Here is a 20,009-nt window from a genome sequence, read left to right as displayed (position 1 = left end):
CGAAAGACAGCGAGAGGATGAGAATGAGGGAACGTCACATGACGTAAATGATGTGAAATGCAAACATATAGTGAAGGTCACCTGGATAGAGTGGCCAACCGGATTGAGATTAAAACGGAACGTCTCATTGAAGGATGGCTCTCTGTCATGGCGACACACTCGCGTCTTCTTCTTTATGATTTTCTTCTGAGTTGCGACATTCACCACGTAGAGCTTTACATACAGGTCTAGAACAACCATAAAAATATACATGTCCAACTCGTGTAGCAACTTCAGTTTTTGTGCATCAGTGTTCATATTTTTCAACAACACTACTTGTTATTGTCAGAATGGCATGATGAGAAGTTGTAGAGATATGATGCAGTACCAGGTAGATGATCTGGAGATTTGAACTTGTAGGTGATGTTTCTACACTGCAGAACTTCAAGAACCAGCTGCTCTCCTTCGGTCTTCATTTCTTTCTTTAAAGCCACCTTAATCTCTCCCATCTTTTTACCTATAAGTAAGAATGTCAAGGTCATTAACATATATTTATATATAGGAAACATAGGAAACATCTAAAAACATGATTTATGTGGAAAAATGGAAAACAAATGCGCTGTTAAAATTAATTTAAGAGTCTTAGAACTCCATTTTCAAATATTATTTAAAAGTCATGTTTTTATTTTGCAACAATTAATTTCAGTCAAAGTGGAGTTGGGTTGTTTTGATTAAGTTATAATAACGGAAAAAAAATACAGCTAACTAACACTATAAAACACAAGAAAAACATTATAACTAAATTAAAAGACATTGTTTTTTCAAATAAACTCTTCGGTTATTTCCTCTCATCATCTAAGACCTTAATGTATAGTAAATTAATCTTAAGATCGATACCAACTGTTCAAAACTAATGTATACTAAAAACGAATATACGTATATATATATATATATATATATATATATATAATAAAATACGCGGAGAACAGTGACCTTTAGTGGACAAAGTATTAATAGCAACATATGAAAATCTTTATGAAACTATGTGTAGATGGCAAATATATTTACACAACATAAAAATAAAGCAATTAACTTAAATATATTGAAAAAGGATCTCTTTGAAATATGGGAAAAAATAAAATATATAAACGATATATACTGTATATGATCCAGTTAGAATCCATGTTTTGTTGCGCTGACGTCTATTAACTTTGACAGCGACAAACACAACTCACACGACCCCCACACACACCCACAACTGTGATGAATTATTCAGCAGTGTATAGCAGTGACACAGGGGCACGTCGAGAGGAGAACAGAAGGGTATGACTACTGTTTTCCTGTCTAACAGGTTCATAGTGTCCCAAACAGCTTTCTGACATGTGCTAATTCAGCCTCATGGGTGAACATGACCCCATCGACTCCCCCGTGTATATTATGACTCAACGTTTGGTGTGTGTGTGATTCAGTTTTTATGAGGTTCACCGCTACAGTATGATGCTCAACTTGTCAGTGTGGCGATGATTCCAGCGGACTGAATAAAAGTGCAGTAGAAAACTGATTCTTACCCTCAGAGTCAGACAGCTTCAGAGATTCAAGTCCTCTGGTTTTATCTGTTCCATTAGGAATGTTTTTCCTGACGAAAATTCCAACAGAAAGATGTGAGATTTTTTTTCCTACTGCTTTGATGAATGTAATTAGAGATTTGCATATTTAAAGGGTCAGTTCACCCAAAAATTAAAATCATTTTTTACTTGCAACAACTTAAATGCGACACACTGCTCGAAAGATGCAATGTTTTCAGATCTCGAACACCGTAAAGAAAACACGTTTATACGTATTTGTGTATTTAAGTATCAGTTAAAAAATGAATGGAACAAGCCTGATTTTTTTACAACTTTCTTGCATCTTTGCATTCTGATGTTGGGTGACTTCACGACACTCCTGAGACTAGTTCAAATTGAAATGTTGTTGGGTGAACTATAGGGTTAAAAACAAAGAGGAAGGAAAAGAGGCATCCGGTACTTACAGCTGAGGGACCTGAAAGATGGCACTGTCCAACGCATTCGTGCCTGTGACATCCTCGCTGTCCAGAATATATCCATCACACTCAGTTGTTCTGTGACTTGTTTTGTCTGTAGGCACACACAAAAACGCACAAACAGAAACAGCGATTAAACATGAGCGTATGTAGCAAGGATTTCTGACATCAATTTATTATATCTCATTATGAAAAAGCAATGGATATGAACTACACACACAAAGTTACACAGAAAAGGGAAACCAAGCAAGTGGGAAACTTAAACAAAAGACCACGGTGAAACAAAAGGTAAATGCAGTTTTATTTAAATAATATTTTGCTTTAACGGTCACACTATCAAAACTTTCATCTGAATTGATTTAAATCAACATTTTGCTTCTGTGCTTTTACAATGGACGTGTGTTGTTGGGGGAGTGATTTTCGTCTTAATATTTAGCGAGAGGGAGGAGTCACATGCCTCTCACCTCCTCTAGCAGAGATCCCTCCGTGAAGGTCATCTGACTTGGTACTTTGCTCTCATTGGCCGGACGATGTTGCATGATCAGTTCTGCCTTTAGATGGGGCTGTCTCTACACGTGTCGGTCTCATCCACATATATCTCCCTCACATGAAACCAGCTCATGATATTTACACACCACAGTCATGCGGACATAAATATGGGTTTGACCTGGGGTAAAGGCCTGGGGTTTTACTGGCGGGGCAAATGAGGTAACAAAGAGGTTTATCATGCTCTGGGTGTAACCACGTGGGGTTTCTGGGCGATGCTTATAAAAGTGAAGCTATTCTGAACGATTGCTTGAAAGAAAATTTGACTTTGAGTGTCTGTAGGACTGACGGAATTAATTGCCTTGGCTGGAAAATCAGTTTAAGCGACGTGCTTCTAGCGAATTATTCATGCAACAAATGCCATTTCTGCTGCAGAATTACCCTTTCATTTTTGCCTGAATGTCTGTGGCATTAGCTTTTATATGAGAGATAAAGCATAACGCTGCCTTGCCGAGTTTTACATCAGCTCAACTTGTGATATTTCAAAGTGAAAGACTTCTTTTGTGATTTTTATCGGCTTTATAAATGCATTAAAGGGAATATGTAAATTAATGTCAATCCAAACCTTTATGATGTTATGAAAATTTCGAAAAACCAAGGTAACAAACAACATTGGCCCCCGTTGACTTCCATTGTATGGACACAAAACAACCGAGACATTTCTTAAAATATCTTCTTTTGTGTTCAACAGAAAAAAGAGTCATATAGGTTTGGAACAACATAAGGATCAATAAATAGTGAAATCATTTTTATTTTAAGGCGAACTATCCCTTTAAGGTTTAATAATATTTTTTTATGTAATTTAAACATGTTAAGAAGCTACTAGTTCACATTTATTTCAAATGAATCAGGTCTTTTTTTACTATGCCATTGCTGACTATTATGTCAGCAATGGCATAGTAAATAAATCTAAGGCTACATGTTTTCATTTTGTGCTGAGAAACGAAACAGCTGTTTCATTTTGTCGTGGCATTTTAAGTGTAAAAGAATTCTTAATGGAAACGATGAAAGAAAAAGGAAAAAAAGGTGAGGACGAGAGGTAATGGAAACAAAGAGCGTGAGAACAAGAGAAAAGTCAGAAAGAAAGAAGGACAGAAAACAGAGACGCTGTGAGCTCATGTGAATTAGTAAAAGTTACTTGGCTGGAATCGCGACTGATGGACAGCAGCCTCGGCCGCAGCGATGGCGTTCCCCGCCTCCTCCAGGTGAGCCTGGGTTATACTGCCTTTGCTCTGACTGCGAGAAGGGCCGTGGGAGCGTAAGTGACCCTCGGAGGAGGATTTGGAGCTGCCGGGACTGCTGTGGGACTTTTCTATGGTAGATACCTGTGTGTCTGTAAACATGTAGTTCAACCTTTTTATTTGGATATTATTCAGGAATTATCAACAGAATGTTTTACAACAAGATTTTGTATGCATGACCCACCTTTAGCAGGGTCTGGGAAGATGCCGTGACTTCGGCTCTTGATGACGGAGGTTTTGGGTGATTGCTGGTTCCCCGGATCGCCTCCTTGTCCTTCAGGACCCCCGTGACCACCAGGGTCGCCCTGCGCTCCCGGGCCCCCGGAGCCGCCTGGCCCCTGTGATGGAGGTGCTCGTCCGTGATGAATACTCTCACTTTGCTCCTTTAGGGGGTGCCAGCGAGGCGTGTTATCCAGCTGAGACGTGTTTGACAGGTCAATGAGCACCTAGCAAAAAACATAATGAAACTTAATCATAATGCTTTGTTGGGTAATGTTCAGAAATTAAAATATTATAATCACAAATATGAAGATTTAATGAAATCATAACATGACCATAATCACAATAACAATAAAGACAGCATACTTTGAATCAGATTTATGCAAATAATGTTCGTCTCTCCCATAAGAAGTTCATGCAGTATAAATGACACTTATTGTGTAAACACTCACTTCTCCCAGAAAATCATTTGAGGAATATCTGTCATAGTCCCACACGGTAACCTCCAGAGTTTTCTTCTTCAGCTGTTTATATGAAACAGACACAGACTTCCAGTCAGGTGCAGGTAAAGCATGAACATCTTTAAACCTTAAACCTGTGACTCAGTTAACAGCATAGCAATGATTCCAAACTAGGTCAACTTTCAGAATTTTTAGCCATGGAATATCAAGTTTGGGTGTAAAAATGGGACACACGGGGATGAGGCGATGATGTAACTTCCCTTGTGTCTTACACTACTTTGATTACATGTAATGAGTTTTGTGCATATTCCTTTGACTATATATAGTTATTCATATATTTGGAGAGAGAGGGACACCGAGGAAGAAAGTCTGAGAAAATATTAAAGTAAGTTATGAAAAATGTGATTTTTTTTATATAATACAACTACTAACTACTAAAATGGAAATATATATACAGTACATGAAATATTACTTTATGATCAGGTACATTGAAGAAATTAAATTTTCCAAAAAGTGGCGACTGGATGGAAGTCTCATATTGTGGCAAAGTTATTAAAAGTATCTTTACGGTCCAGTGTGTAATGTGTAAGGATCTATTGACAGAAATGTAATATAGAATACATAACTATGTCTTCAAAGGTGTATAAAGACCTCACATAATGAAGACTTATGTGTTTATTACCTTAGCATCAGCTATTTCTATCTACATACACCACAGGTGCCATTCGCAACCTCACCGCTAGATGTCGCTTAAATCTACAGACTGGACATTAAATTTTTTGCTCCTTCAAAGTAACAAAATGTGCTGATTGTAATTTCTTTCTTTCTATAAAGTACCAATGTAAGCACAATGATTTATGATGCCTGTCTACTTCATTTCAGGGTTAAATAAGTTGTTTATGTCATATTTCTACATAGAAACAATTTTACAAAATAAATAATTTAAATTTAAAAACATATTTTTGAAATGACCATGTATTGTGTTTTCTTTACCTTTCATAATTATATCTCTTTACTACAGTACCTACCGCCTACATTTATGTAAATTTGCAAAACTGTTAAATAAATAACATTCAATGAAACGTTTGATAATGTGTATGTCTGTGTAAATATATACTATAAGAGACACAGAGAGAGAGAGAGAGAGAGAGAAAGAGAGCGAGAGAGAGAGAAAACATGCAGCCCAGACAAGATCATGGATTATGCAACGTAATGTAATTCTCAATTACATTTGAGTGAATGCCCTCTTCAATTGATTCCATTAAAATGCACATCTGATTAATTCTCTGTATTGAATCATCATGTTTACCTGCTCAAGATGGATGTTTTTATAAATGACGGTCTGGTTCCATTCCGGGTTCTGAGTCTTCTGGATATATTTAGTCCTCCTCTTGTTCTCAGCACTGTGTAGTCATCGGTACAGGACACAAGCAGCAATTAACATTCCATAAACATTTCAAATGGATATGCAGAATATCTTCATTCACACTCGCCAGAGCAGTTTTATAAACAAGATGATCTCGCAGGAGGCAACACTGATGCGTCTACGGTTCATGCCACCAATGATGATGATGACATTATCAGATCACAGCGTGGAAGAATGTCTACATGAGTTCATGGACATACGCTCTGCAAGCGTACAGCAGCACTAGACTCTTATACCTCGTCCCAAAACGTTAGTGAGCTGCTTTTTTTTTGGACGTGAAAGACTGTTTCAAATGGCAGAAAGTTTATTATTATGCTTACATAGATACAATCTTAGTTAGATTTATGACAACATTATGGAGGACTAGAAGTGCAACTTAAAAATATAATATCGAAATTTTAGATATAAAAATGTTAATAGGAAATCACTTTTTTTCATTATAATATAATTTACCTAATTCATAAACATATTAGATATCTCAAATATTTCATGAATTTCAATTGTATTATTATATATATAAAAATGATGTTTAAATGTATTGTTTTGTTTTATTATTCTGAATCGCAATTAAATACACAGTTAAATATTTCTATTAATACATCCATTTAAAAAGTATTGTATTTCTTTTCGTATTTGTTAAAATTATTCACTGTTTTTTAATGTCACTATTAGACCTCCACACAGCGTTGCTGGTATACATCAAATTTGGGTCAAAACCCAAAATGCAAAGAGTTCAGTGACAAAATACAATATGGTGGCAAGATGAGAAATTTTTTATTTATAAATAACTTAAGTTTCACTAAATACTGAAAAGTTCAGTTCATAGTGAACTATGATAACAAATATGTTTGTGCTGTTTATTTTAATGTCATGGTAACGTCAGGAAATGACTCCAGGTTTTGTCATTCATGCCAGCTTACTAAGTTTTGGAACAGAGCCTTAGTGTGCCCATATGAGTTTTACAGCAAACAATGTCAGCGCTTTCAAGACCTATTCAATTTTCACACCACAACCAACTTCAGAGGTAGATCTGTGCTTTGAGGTAGATCTGAGACACACCACAAATGAGGTTCACCATGTATGACAGCTAAATAAAACAACAGAAAATCACACACGAGCACACCCGCACACACGTACACCACTGAAACATAGCCAAACCAAAAGAAAAGGAATCACCACGCTACCTTGCGTTCTGGACAACCATGACTTGGCTGAACCAATCCAGAGATTTGTATGAATGCAAAGTACAAGGATACAGACAAACAGACAATGGTCAGAGAATCCAAACACAGGGGAGACACAAACCCTCTGAACTCGAGAGGAAAGCTTCCGGCTTGAAGATCTGGGCGGAGTCCAGCTTTTAGCATCAGACAGAAAGATCATCTGCACAAGTAATGTGGACTAATCTCATAATAAACATGGCAGATATGGCCATTAAGAGATGGCAGATATAGGATTACACACCTCATACCGGTGGAAGTCATATCGATCGGGCTGTCTCTACACTTCACTGATTTTAGCCCGAGACACTGAGCTTGATTACTGGCTAGCATGTGACGAGCGGAAGGCTAAGCTAATAAAAATTGACTTCTCTAAAGAGGATCTATTCCACTTCAGTGTTCCAATAAGTCATTGCAGTACTAAAGTCAGGCTACAGAGAAATTTAAGCTCTGTGGATATGCAAGTTATTACGGGTAACATACACTAATGGTCAAAACTTTTAGAACATTTAAATGAAATGTTTCTTATTGTCTTAAAAAGGTTTTCACATGCTTAAATGTCTGAAATTAGTTTTATAGACAAAGATACAATTGTGCAAATATAGACTTTTTCAAGAATACAATTTTATTTAAAAAAAAAAATGACTGAGCACAGAATAGATGTGAACTCATTTAAATGCTTTCCTTTGGCTCAGTGGTTAATGCGTGGTGTTAGCAACGCCAAGGTCATGGGTTAGATCCCAGGGATAAATAAATAAATTTATGGTATAATGAAATGTAAGTCGCATTGGATAAAAGAGGCTACCAAATGTTAACGTCCATTTTGTTTAAAAAGCATCTTGTGGTGAAACCCCTTGCTTGGGAAAATGGTAAGCTTTCCTGTAGCTTAGTGGTAAGAGCATTGCGTTAACAACACAAGGTTGTGGGTTCAATCCCAGGGGATTGCAAATACCTATGTAAAATGTGTAGGATAAAGCATGTAAATCACTTTGGAAAAAAGCGTCTGCCAAATGCCTAAATGTAAATGTAAGAGAACCTTTCATTTGAGGCAAAAGGTGACTACACGTTTTATTTATTTGTTTAGATTTTTTAGTCAAAACATATTCCTAGTACCTTTTGTGTTATTCTACAGTTTTGATGGGGTAATTTATTTTTTTAAATGTAAAAATATGAATAAGTGAGTAAGCAAGTGTTCTCAAACCGAGTTTATTTCGGTTCATACAGCATGCCTGGCGATTTTCCGCCATTATACCTGTAGAAGGATTGGTATAATTTTATCTCCTGATTTATACTCTAATCTCCTGAATATACTTTGTGGATCTTAAAAATAAGGTGATTTTTGATGATTACAGTACAGATGACTAGACAAAACCTTGGCGGGGGGGCAGAAAACATAAAACTTAAGATACAGAAAAATATCAGACATTGAATTAACAACAATTACAACAGTTATATATGCAGACAATGACAAACATAACATAAATAGAGGTAGAGATTCTGTGCATCTTTCACCTATGTCTCGCTTCACGTTCACGCTTCCGCACACACACGCGCATACACACGCACACGCATACACACACACACACACGTAGAGATACTCACCCTCTCCCTGGCAAGAGATAGACTTTAACAAAGGGATCCGAGTATCCGTTGTTTTCTCTAGGTGCGAGATTTCTTGATTGTAGAACGTGGACAATCAAGTTACCCATATTCTTGTCATAGTTGATTTGAAGCTGAGAGAAAAACACGAGTATGAGATGAATAACAGTCATTCTGTCCTCTCAGGATATCACTGCGACATAAAGTACAAATGAATGTATTATAAATAGAAACGATTTATATTTTCATATGTACACTACTATTCAAGAGTTTCAAGAAACACTTAAATTGCTTTGTTTCTTGTGAAAGTCGTATACGTGAATGTGAAGGCGGATGTTCAAACGTTTGTAATTATATCTGTTGACAAGAATATAATTATGCTAACATTCCTTAATTTTTTTTATTAAAAACATTTTAGAGAATAAATGATGATCTGGACCGAATAACAAAGACAAAGCAGCCAGCAAGAGGCTATAACACACACAAAATCTCACTACTGATGAAAACGCTGTCATGGTTCTGCCCCATCTTGTCTTGATTTTCTTGATCTAGTGGCAGAATCATGACAGAACCTCTTGTTTTATGTGGAGAGAGGCATTTTGGCCTTTTGGGTTTCCATACTCTCTCTCCGGTCTCGTCTCTGTTCCTGCCACCTCGTTTCCTCATTAGTAATTATCAATGATTTAATGCCCCGCACCTGTTCCCTCTTGATTGAAACCCCTTTAAAATGCCCTCGTGTCTATTGTCCTGTGCACGTTCGTTTTGCTATGTTTACCTAGTGTATGACCAGTCGTGGTCCTGTACTTGCCTTGGAATTACCTTGTCGTTTTTGATGCCTTGTCTCCCCAGTCCTGTATACACTTTAAGTTTTAGTATGACCGTGTTCTCCCAGTTTTTGCCCCAACGTGGGAAGTCTTTTGATTCAAGTTTTGCATTTTTGTTATGTTCCTGTTTTACTCCCCATCGTGGGCCTTTGTTTTGTGTGTTTGTTATTAAAGTTTTTGTTATTCGTTACCAATGCCTGGGTTCTTTCTCCTCGTACCGGTCGCATGACCCTGACAAACGCTTCCTAAAGTCAGACACTCAAGAGTACAATTTTGTAGATTTTCTTAGTCACATCATATCTCCTATAGACAATCTGGTGTCTATTATTCTACAACGTGCACTACTTTTGAGTGGTAGTGTACAGTATATACATTTTTTGGTCTACGTTCAATCATAAATCTTAAAAAAATGCAGTCAACACTGCAATACTAAAGGACTGCATCACCTATATAAACCACAAATACAACCACACAAAAAACGGCAAAAGTTTGGATGTTGGTTAGATCATTTCACCGTTAATGACAACATTTTTCAATAATAGTTCCCTGTAATTTAATTTTTGTATAATTGAAAAACTCAATCACTGACCAAAAACCACACAATAAATAAATACGGAAAACACACACTTACTTGTATTTCACCAGTGATTGGATGTGGTTGTGGCTTCAGGGCTTCTGCTGACTGAAACATAAAAGAATGTCAAATAAACCTGCCTGCTTTGAAACAGCAGCCATGTCTACAGCACATTTAATATCTGCTCTGCATGAGATTCTCTACAGGCTCACGCAGTGTAGATGTGCACGCTCACATTCCCATGATACCTTGCTGCTGTGACGTTTCTTGTTAACAGACGGGGAGCCGGGCTGTCCGGGGCTGGGGACCCCGCTGGAGGCTGCGGATCCTGTGGCAGAATGCAGATGGCCTGATCTCTCCAGCGCAGACAGCACGGAGGCCGGAGCCTGCTGTTGAGACACCTTCTGTAGCTCTGCTGCAAGCTGCATTGGGTTTACACCTGGAGAACGCTGACATTCGTCTACACAGCACATGCGCGGGGAAGAGTTATAATTAAGAAGCGAATAAGATCGTTTACTTTGTTATATTTCACTGTGGATCATTAATTATTAATTTATATTTTTTAAACATTTCAGAAAAATAAAATAGCTGCTTGGGTCCATGGCCCAGATGGCTGCCAAATAAACCGTCTTGTCTTGTAGGACTTCAGACAGAAGTATCAGGGGCAAGGTACACAATAATGAAAACACTTACCGGCTCTTAGTTGAGTATGATGGTCTAGTTGTTGAGGGTGATCTTTGTCAGACAGCATGTTCAGATCTCTAAACAGCGGAAAGAAAACTATAAGTAGTTAACCATGGTACTTTTACAGTGTCATATGATAATACCATGGTACTTTTACATACTGTATAAAATGTCACTGAATGTTCAATATGCATCAATATGCACTCCATGCAACTCCAAGACATAAATAATATAATATAATAATTTTAATATAAATAATAATACAACTTCTAATGTCTAAGAAACAAGGCCCTCACATTTTATTTGATTGTCATACAGAATTAAAGTTTGTGTTTACATTGGTCTGTGTAATGTGATAATTAATTTTGTATTTATAAACACATACACATGGATATGCATTTAGAAAGTATTTACATGCATTTATTTATATTTACCATTAATTTCAATTCTATACAAATGTTAATTAAAGGAATAGTTCACCCAAAAATGAAAAATCTGTCATGAATTACTCACTCACTAGATGTTTTAAACCTGTATAAATGTATTTGTTTGGTTGAAAACAAAGTTATAATAGTTTTGTTTTTAGTTTTATTTATATTCTTAATTAGCTTTTATTTTTAGATGTTACTTTTTATGTTAATTTTAGTAACATTTAAAAAAATGCCTTGGTCTTTTTATTTGCTTTTTTATGCTGCTATATGAGATTAACTCATAATAATAAAATAAAACGGAAATAAAAATAATGTTTGTAATTTATTTCAGTCCATTTCTGAGGCAACCTTTAAATTTTCCGTTCAGTTAACGTTTTTTCCAATAATATTTAGGTCAATATAAAAAAAAAATTTTAGTAAACTAAAATAACATTGAGAGAAAGTATTTGGACAAATGTCTGTAACCAGTTCTTGGACCCCATTGAATTGAATTGAAAAATTATTTAAATATATACATCTATAGTGTGTGTAGGCCTATGTTTTTATCAATACAAAATTAATATGCACAGTACACAGACATATATTCTGTAAACACAAACTTTTATTCTGGCTGTGATTAATGACGATTTATCGTTTGACAGCCCTATACTAAAAGTATCATTATAAAATGGTCAGTTATGGTCCTTGATTCTGATTGGCTGAGCAGAGTTCTAATCCGTTAAAAAATACTCCGATTTATAAGGGCGGACCGCATTACATAACCTAAATATTACTTTATTTAATGTAAAGTTTCTACACATATGGAATAAACATTTTATAAAATCGATAAGCCCCACGAAGCAGTGGGTTATAAGGCATTTTGTAACAGCTAAGGGGATTATAACACACTTATCTGTTAAAAAATGCACTGTAACCCACTGCTTCTTGGGGCTTTATTGCTTTATTTTACCACAGTACTTTTCTATGCAACAAAGAATATATTAGCTTACAGGCGCACACATATTTCTGCCTCTTCACACTGTTGTCCCACAATGCTTTGCACCTCTTCATAGGTTTTTCCCACCAGAGAGATTCCATTCCACTCCAGAACTTGCATTCCTGAAGAACAGTGAGTGAAATATTTATTATGTTAGAAAAATAAACACAGACAGTCAGATAAGTGGCTAAAAGTGAACATTATAAATGGAAGATGTTGCAATTAAAGTTGACTATATTTATTTTGAAAAGCCTTAACGCTTTGTATTGCTTTACATTGTCACTACATCAAACAAGACACTTGTAAAGTACTGATATGGTGAAAACAGTCAGCGAGAAGAGGAAAAAGCAAAATGTCCGAAGTCATTACGATTGACTCACACACAGATCGCAAGTTAGAAGCGATTTTTGATACCTGAGGGGAAATTCAATCACAGAGTTACCTTAGCACACACACGCCTTCACATTATCATGCCCGCCTGAACACTCCACTCACGATGAGAAAACACTCTTGGAGCAACAGAGACAGAAACAATCGCAGAAGAAAAAAGTATTTTTAAAGCACACGGCAAACTCATGCCCAGTCCAGGCCAAACCTTCAGGACTTACACAAATGAAGGTGATTCTTCCGATAGCCTCTCTGCATACGGAGCGCTACAGTGAATGATAACAACACCGTATCATATAAATGTCTTTTCAGATTTACACAATCACTTTCCTTTCATAAGCGTTCAGCAAGAACACCAGCCATATTTTATATAAGCACCACTAGTCTATTATTTTAGGAGGTTTGATGTTGGTAACAGAAAGATTAATTCTGAATCTAATCTGGTTGAATTGTTCATTATTTTTTAACCGTTTCAAACAAACGCTTTCAAAATATATCTGATATCAGGCTTGAATGCTAAAAGAAATGGTATATCAATAAATATACAGCGAGATAATTTATTAAGAGATCACCATTTCTAGATGAATTGTGGCCAATCTCTATTGAATTTCAATAAAATCAAACCTCAATCTGTGAGACACATGAAAACTTTGGTAGAAATCCAGGTTATCAAATTATCTTTGAACTTTTAAAAAATGCAAATAGAAACAATATTGTGATTTGCAATTTGGGAGAAATGTTGTTAGTAGTTCACAGAATGAAACAAAAATGATAATTTTACCTCAACACATACCTATAAATAGTACATTTTGAAGTCAGAAAAACGGATTTTAAAATGGTCTCTTATTTTTTTGCAGCTGTTTTTCATAAATAGACAAACACAAAAATATAACCCTTTCATGACAACCACAGTTGGGTTTATTTTTCTGTATAATGTTGTTGCTCATGTGGCTTGAAAAACGAGATCTGAACAAACGTTCATCACTTTTCATTTTCCACTTGACAGGACATCAGAAGAGGTGACATTGTATAAGATGCATTAGAGTCCCTCTTAGTGGTTGATGTGCTATGCCATCAAAATCCACACATACGCAAGAAATGCCTTTGAAAAGCTGTTCACTAAAGTGACCTCTATGTATAAAAAGATGACAATGTGTCTTAAAATTCTGCAATATTAGATAATATGTATTATATTAATAGATATTTTATACACAGTATTTATATATATTAAGAGTTTTTTCCAAAATGAGATAACAAAAAATGTTCAAAAATTCATGTTTTTATTGTGTTTTATTGTGTTAGTTCGCTGTATTGCTTGAGTTATTATGTCTTAAATAAAAACAAACCAACTGCAGCTAGATTTATATGAATTGGAATAAAGAATAAATAAACATTTTTTTAAAAGAAAATGTAACCAAACTCTTCATATATACACACAAGTTGTTTACATATGTCATTTATTTTTTGCTGATTTAAGGTCTGCATTTACACACAATTACAGTACACTGTAAAATTTAGCTGTAGTTTTACAGCAGGTTTGCCAGTAACCTACTCTACATTTGATGTACAAATTTGTTTTAAACATAAATGTAATTAGACTTTTCTGCAGTTTTATTTGTTAAATAAACAAAATGATTAATTTAACCCTTTCATGACAACACCTGTTGGGTTTCTTTTTCTATATAATGTTATGGCTCATATTGCTTGAAAAACGAGATCCGAACAAACGTTCTTCATTTTTCATTTTCCACTTGACAGGACATCAGAAGAGGTGACATTGTATAAGATGCATTAGAGTCCCTCTTAGTAGTTGATGTGCTATGCCAAAAGCTGTTCACTAAAGTGACCTCTATGTATAAAATATTATGGCTTAAATATAAACAAACCAAATTCAGCTGGATTGATATGAATTGGAATGCACAATAAACAACATAATTTTTTAATTAAAAAGATGGAACCTAACTCATCATATATACATACAAGTTGTTTACATATGTTATATATTTTTGCTGATTTAAGGTCTGCATTTACATACAATTACTGTACACTGTAAAACTTTGCTGTAGTTTTTAAGTAGGTTTGCCAGTAACTTACTGTAGATTTTATGTACAATTATTTTTAAACATAAACTAACTTTCTTACTTAGGTCACTTTACTTTGTATGTAAATGTATTTTTAAGAAGTTTTAAATATTTTTACCAGAAAATAAGACAAAAATGCTAAGGAATAACGTAATTGTTTAGCAGTGTTGCTTTGCTAAAGCCAGTAATGAGACCAGTCTCTTCTTTCTCATTTTGAATCTCAAAAGTCAAAGTGTTTCAATTTTGGTTAAAGCAAGGTTGAACTCAAATTAAAAAAAGTATTAATAGGAAAGTAATTAAATCTACAATTAGTTACTGGTAAACCTTTTGCAAAACTACAGCAAAGCTTTACAATGTACAGTACATATCGCAAAATTGAAAGAGATGCACTGTGTATGCGCACTGTGTTATGTTCATTCTTGGCTCAAAAAACAACTCTACAGCTTTAAGGGTTTCAGTCAGCACACCAGAAATTTCACCTCATGTGTGGCAGATGAAACCACGACCGTGTATCAAGGAAAGTGCACACTTAAAATAGACAATAGACGTGCGAGTAATCTACCACCAGATCAGTGCTTTCATATCGCTGGGAGAAAATGAAATATAAAAAACGTCTATAAAGAAAACATCTCTCCCAATGTTTCTGGCACCATTTAAATGGAGTTTTGAATATTAACAAGGGTGAAACAATGTTTTCTAAAACTGCCAAGATTATAGTGTAGCATCACGGCCGTAATGAGAATGTGGAGTGTTTGCTAAATTGCATGTTATGAAACAGTACAAGTCAAACACCCGAGACTAGAATTTCACCCGAAGCCAAAGTGTGTGGAGGAAGCAAAACTAGTTTCAGAAGAGCTCATGTAAATTGACAGGATGCTGAGGCAGCACTCGACAACAACAACAACCACACTGAAATGAGAAATGGCAACTCAAATTAAACGCTTTCTTTTATAAAATTGAATAAAGTACAAATACGTTAAAACAGCAAAAGAAAATGCTGATGCATGCACGGAAAAAACAACTATATGACCTTCAGTGTATTGATCATTAATTTTCCTTCATTCATCCCTGGCTATTTTGTTACAATACAAAAATGAATTCTTACCTTCAACTACTTTTCCCGTCTGCTCTGCGGATCCTCCTGCCGACACCTTGGCAATATATGCTCCGATTTCTCCATTGGTCCCTGGAATCTTCTTCCCGCCCACAACTCGGAGTCCCAGCCCGCCCCCTGAAAGCAAACAGGTTCTGTTTAACTGATAATTGAATCCTAATCAGAGCATCTCAGTAACATAAGTCTTTAATTTGATCTCTTGATCAATACATTGTCCTCTTCTCTCCTTACAGTAATTGAGTTTTCAGGGCTTAATTGATTACATTTCATTGCGTATCTCGTGCAGTAATTGCTGCGTGTAAACATACCTGAGACGCTGTGGTCCTTCGGGTCCCGCTGCAGTTTGATGCGAGTGTGTGGGAAGAGGTAATGGCTGCCTTTTATCTACAACAATATAAACAACATCCAGTGAATGAAGACAATGAAAGGATGTAGTTTGCTGCGTTTTAATATATACATTCATATATACGTATGGTGATCCCAATCCTATCCGATTTGGAAGTGAGATATCATTTTTAGGGTCAGGTACTGTTTGTATAAAATAAAACATCAAGTCTTTGGGTTGCACCCTCACCTGTCTCCTATCCAGGCCTTGGAATGCCTCTGGTCCACCGCGGCGAGGTTTGTCAAACCAGTCCGTATCTTCGTGCTGAAGGTGGTATGCTACAATACAGGACGAGAGCAGCCATTGAACCATCACAAATGCAAAACTGAGACACGTGTCCTACTCCAAAACTTCTTCCAACCATCCCTTCACCGCTACACAAATGGAGAAACGTCTTTGCTAAATTTTTGACAACCTGATAGTTTTAGGTCAGGGCTTCTAACCACAGGGCTTGTTTAGGTAGACGCTTAAGATACCAAGTGGCCGGACCCGAGGGGAAGCAGTGAGAGGGTCTGGTGAAGGAGTGATGATGTGAGACATGTTGAAGGCATGCACACAAGAACAGGCATGCTGTGTCCCTTTAGCTACACATCATGCGCTGAGAATTTATTTATTGAAGAAGTGCTGTGGGTCAGAGCCCCAGCGGATATACGCACATACATACTATCATTCAACAGTGTGAAGATGACATGTCCCAACAAATCTCTGATAATTCCCTTGTCTGTTTAGCACACCGTAAAAGGTTACTTCAGCAAACATGGATTTTATTCTCTGATGACTTGAAAACTAGTCACTTACAATGCTATAAATATAATATTGTACATCTATTCTGTCTATAACATGACATCTTAAAGACATATTTCTTTAAAAAATGCAAATTGGTACATTTACTCTCTCTCATGTCGTGTCGTTACAAACCTTTATGACTTTCTTTCCTCTGCAGAACACAAAAGATTACATTTTTAGAAAATTTGGTAACAAAACAACTCTGATCTCTGTTGACTTTCATTGCGTGAAAACAACATCACTAAGACATTTCTCAAAATATCTTTTGTGTTCCACAGAAGAAAGAGTAATATACAGGTTTTGATTGACACGAGGGGAATAAATGATGTAAGTTTTCATATCTTTAAAGACTACAGATAATTTACCTTTCAATTGTGTACTGCTCTTCTACTCGGAGACTAGAATGTCCTAGACTTAAGGTTTGTGTTGAAACATCAGCACATCCCCAAAATAAATTGGGTGAACAAATTTTTCCATTCTGTTTACTGCTCAAACCTGCAGCTGTTATGATTGCAATACTCTCTAAGCTAAGCATTTCTTTATTTGGCTGAAGCAATATGGGACGCCACATATCATCATCTGACTCCTTATAAACTCAAAAGAATACGGACAACTGCATCAGTCCACAGTAATTTCATAATAAAGAACCTTATACGCTGTCCATTCGCTAAGCAAACATCAGCTTAAATCAGCAGTGATTTAATTGAATTACTCCACTGCAACGATGCATCGATCATGGCGTGGTACCCGAGAGCGGACCCTCAACACAACTATTACTGGCATTCCGCGACACTCCTGCTACATTATGCATATATGTAGTCAATGTAGACATGTACGTGCCCTGGTTGATATGATCAGGCCATGTCAGAGAGACATTGAGGAGAGTAGTGATCATGAATACCAGGATGGGTCTGAGGTGCACCACTGAGAAATGCCCATTACTCAAGACTATGGCACACATGAACGTAGGTTTATGCTTAATGATTGATTCGAGGTTGTTGAACAGCAGTTCTCACCTTTCACATTCCAGCTAGGACCTCCAGCTGTAGTGAAAACATTGTGTTTCAAAGAATTCATAGTACAATTAGCCTTTAAACATTTTGTGCCAATTAATAAACCACTAATGGATTAAACTATTATGATTGCTAATACATGCATTTGTCTTTAAAACAGTGGTTCCCAACCAGAGATATCCTATCCATTTTGCATTTTGCTAATAAACGTAAAATGATGAACTTGACATGTATTAGAAGGCTATTGTCAAACTGATAATGTTGATGATGCTGAATTATATCTTGTTTACTTGGCATTAGTGAAGGTGTTAGTACGCAAGTTTTATGGATGGGGCTGACACACAAAAGGTTGGGAAACGCTGCCCTAAAGTACATACAGTAAATAACACATCGCCTCACTGTTTGAGATGTTGACATTTTTTAAATACATTTCTGTAATGCAAAACCAGTCAGGTAATATTTATAGACGAGTGTTAAGATTTAACTTCTATAAGGTATACCAAAACTTTGTAATCTTCCCAAACTAATGTTGTTTTTGTTTACTACAGATAGCAATTTTAACATTCACCAGTTTGTAAAAACAAAATCAGTTTAATCGACAAATATGCGATAGAAGCCTATGAGCCAAAGCATTCTGAAAGGTTTTAAGACTTGAGCACAGGTCATATTGTTGTTAAATCACATGCTACAAATGTTACAGGGTTCACTTTCACGAGTAGAAATACGAAACAACATTTTGCACAGAACAGGTCGGCAAGTGATTTTATTTCTATTTGTCTTAAGCTAATATGTACAAATTATAAAATGCTTTTAAACAGGGCGCGTTTTTAAGTGCTTCACTGTCTTAACACAGATATTTCGATTTCATGTGTATTATTTATAAACAAAGTTTATGCTTGATATACAAACTGAAAGAAATCGCCACTTATTTTCTGTTACTAACAGCACCCCAGAACCTAGAACACTCAGTTTTCTACATAACCAAACGCTTTCAGCATCAACCTATTCAAAACCTTGCTAATAGCTCGCCGTGTTTTATCTTAAAGAAGATTTCAAAATGTTTTTGCAAAATGTTGTCTATTTGGCAAAATAGTGTATTGATACTATATTAATCTGCCAAACAATGTGTGTATTGTATGCCTTAAAATGACTAATTATCAATTGAGTACATGTATAGTAGAAAGGCATACTGAGAGAAGGAATGGAATACCCATTGATATTTATCTTCAAGTCATGTTCAAATTTCCACTAATAAGCCATGCAAGAAAAAAACCTCAAGTAGCAAAATAATTTATTGAGGATGAACATTGCAAACTCATGACAGACATGACAGACAGTACAAACAGACAAATTAAAAGTAGGAAATGGAGCAAAAATCTGAATACAAACAAAACCCGCCAAAACGATACTGTACCAACCACTGAATAAACATTTCATCTATCTATCTAGAGAATAAAATATACATCTTATCTCTAGAATTAGCCTTTGTACCAAAGTGTTCATGATGACAGTAAAATGAAATGTGTTAATTTGCTACACAAGACTTGTCCATTTATTGTGATAACACTTGAATGTCTGCAGCCTGGAATATTCTATAAATGGATTAATGGAAACCAGCCGAGCTGAGCCAGGTAGTCCTATGAATACAAAATTTGAATATGTCTTCACCAGAGGATAAACGTTTTATTACGGCTCAACTAAATGTGCTTATCAACACCCAATAGCTGCCGGAGTAACACACTGGGAGAATTTATATTCTAGTCTTTTACTGCCCAACTTTTTTCTAATTCCACTTATATAAATTATGGCAATAACAGGAAACAGTGTACTATATCTGTATCTAATACATTCTGACATTACTATGCAATGTTGAAACATAAATAAAAGGCAGAGTTTCCTTGTAATAAATATTAGAGGCACCTATAGTGTATCATTAAGGAAAATAACAGAATCAATAACTGGGTGATGAAGCAAGATCATCAACATTGCTTCTGCACAAAAATGCATATAAAAGAATAATAG

At 35.8% G+C, this 20,009-nt stretch overlaps 1 protein-coding gene across 1 annotated transcript in view; it reads right to left on the bottom strand.

Moving 5' to 3' along the window:
• Positions 1 to 20,009, bottom strand: part of pclob (piccolo presynaptic cytomatrix protein b) — a 53,369-nt gene that overhangs the window by 2,672 nt on the left and 30,688 nt on the right. The window contains exons 12-28 of the mRNA XM_056766839.1: positions 16,378 to 16,466; positions 16,112 to 16,187; positions 15,795 to 15,920; positions 12,235 to 12,343; positions 10,824 to 10,891; positions 10,379 to 10,590; positions 10,188 to 10,238; positions 8,736 to 8,866; positions 7,098 to 7,124; positions 5,797 to 5,890; positions 4,479 to 4,550; positions 3,992 to 4,253; positions 3,705 to 3,899; positions 2,009 to 2,114; positions 1,548 to 1,615; positions 368 to 496; positions 82 to 227 (exon numbers count right to left, since the gene is read on the bottom strand). Coding sequence (XP_056622817.1) covers positions 82 to 227; positions 368 to 496; positions 1,548 to 1,615; positions 2,009 to 2,114; positions 3,705 to 3,899; positions 3,992 to 4,253; positions 4,479 to 4,550; positions 5,797 to 5,890; positions 7,098 to 7,124; positions 8,736 to 8,866; positions 10,188 to 10,238; positions 10,379 to 10,590; positions 10,824 to 10,891; positions 12,235 to 12,343; positions 15,795 to 15,920; positions 16,112 to 16,187; positions 16,378 to 16,466 — 1,961 coding nt within the window. The remainder of the gene's footprint in view (positions 1 to 81; positions 228 to 367; positions 497 to 1,547; positions 1,616 to 2,008; positions 2,115 to 3,704; positions 3,900 to 3,991; positions 4,254 to 4,478; positions 4,551 to 5,796; positions 5,891 to 7,097; positions 7,125 to 8,735; positions 8,867 to 10,187; positions 10,239 to 10,378; positions 10,591 to 10,823; positions 10,892 to 12,234; positions 12,344 to 15,794; positions 15,921 to 16,111; positions 16,188 to 16,377; positions 16,467 to 20,009) is intronic.

Source organism: Triplophysa dalaica, chromosome 14 (assembly GCF_015846415.1).
Source record: "Triplophysa dalaica isolate WHDGS20190420 chromosome 14, ASM1584641v1, whole genome shotgun sequence".
NCBI classification, from domain to species: Eukaryota; Metazoa; Chordata; class Actinopteri; order Cypriniformes; family Nemacheilidae; genus Triplophysa; species Triplophysa dalaica.
The sequence above is the reverse complement of the archived record's forward strand: the minus strand, read 5'-3'. Positions and strand labels throughout refer to the sequence as shown.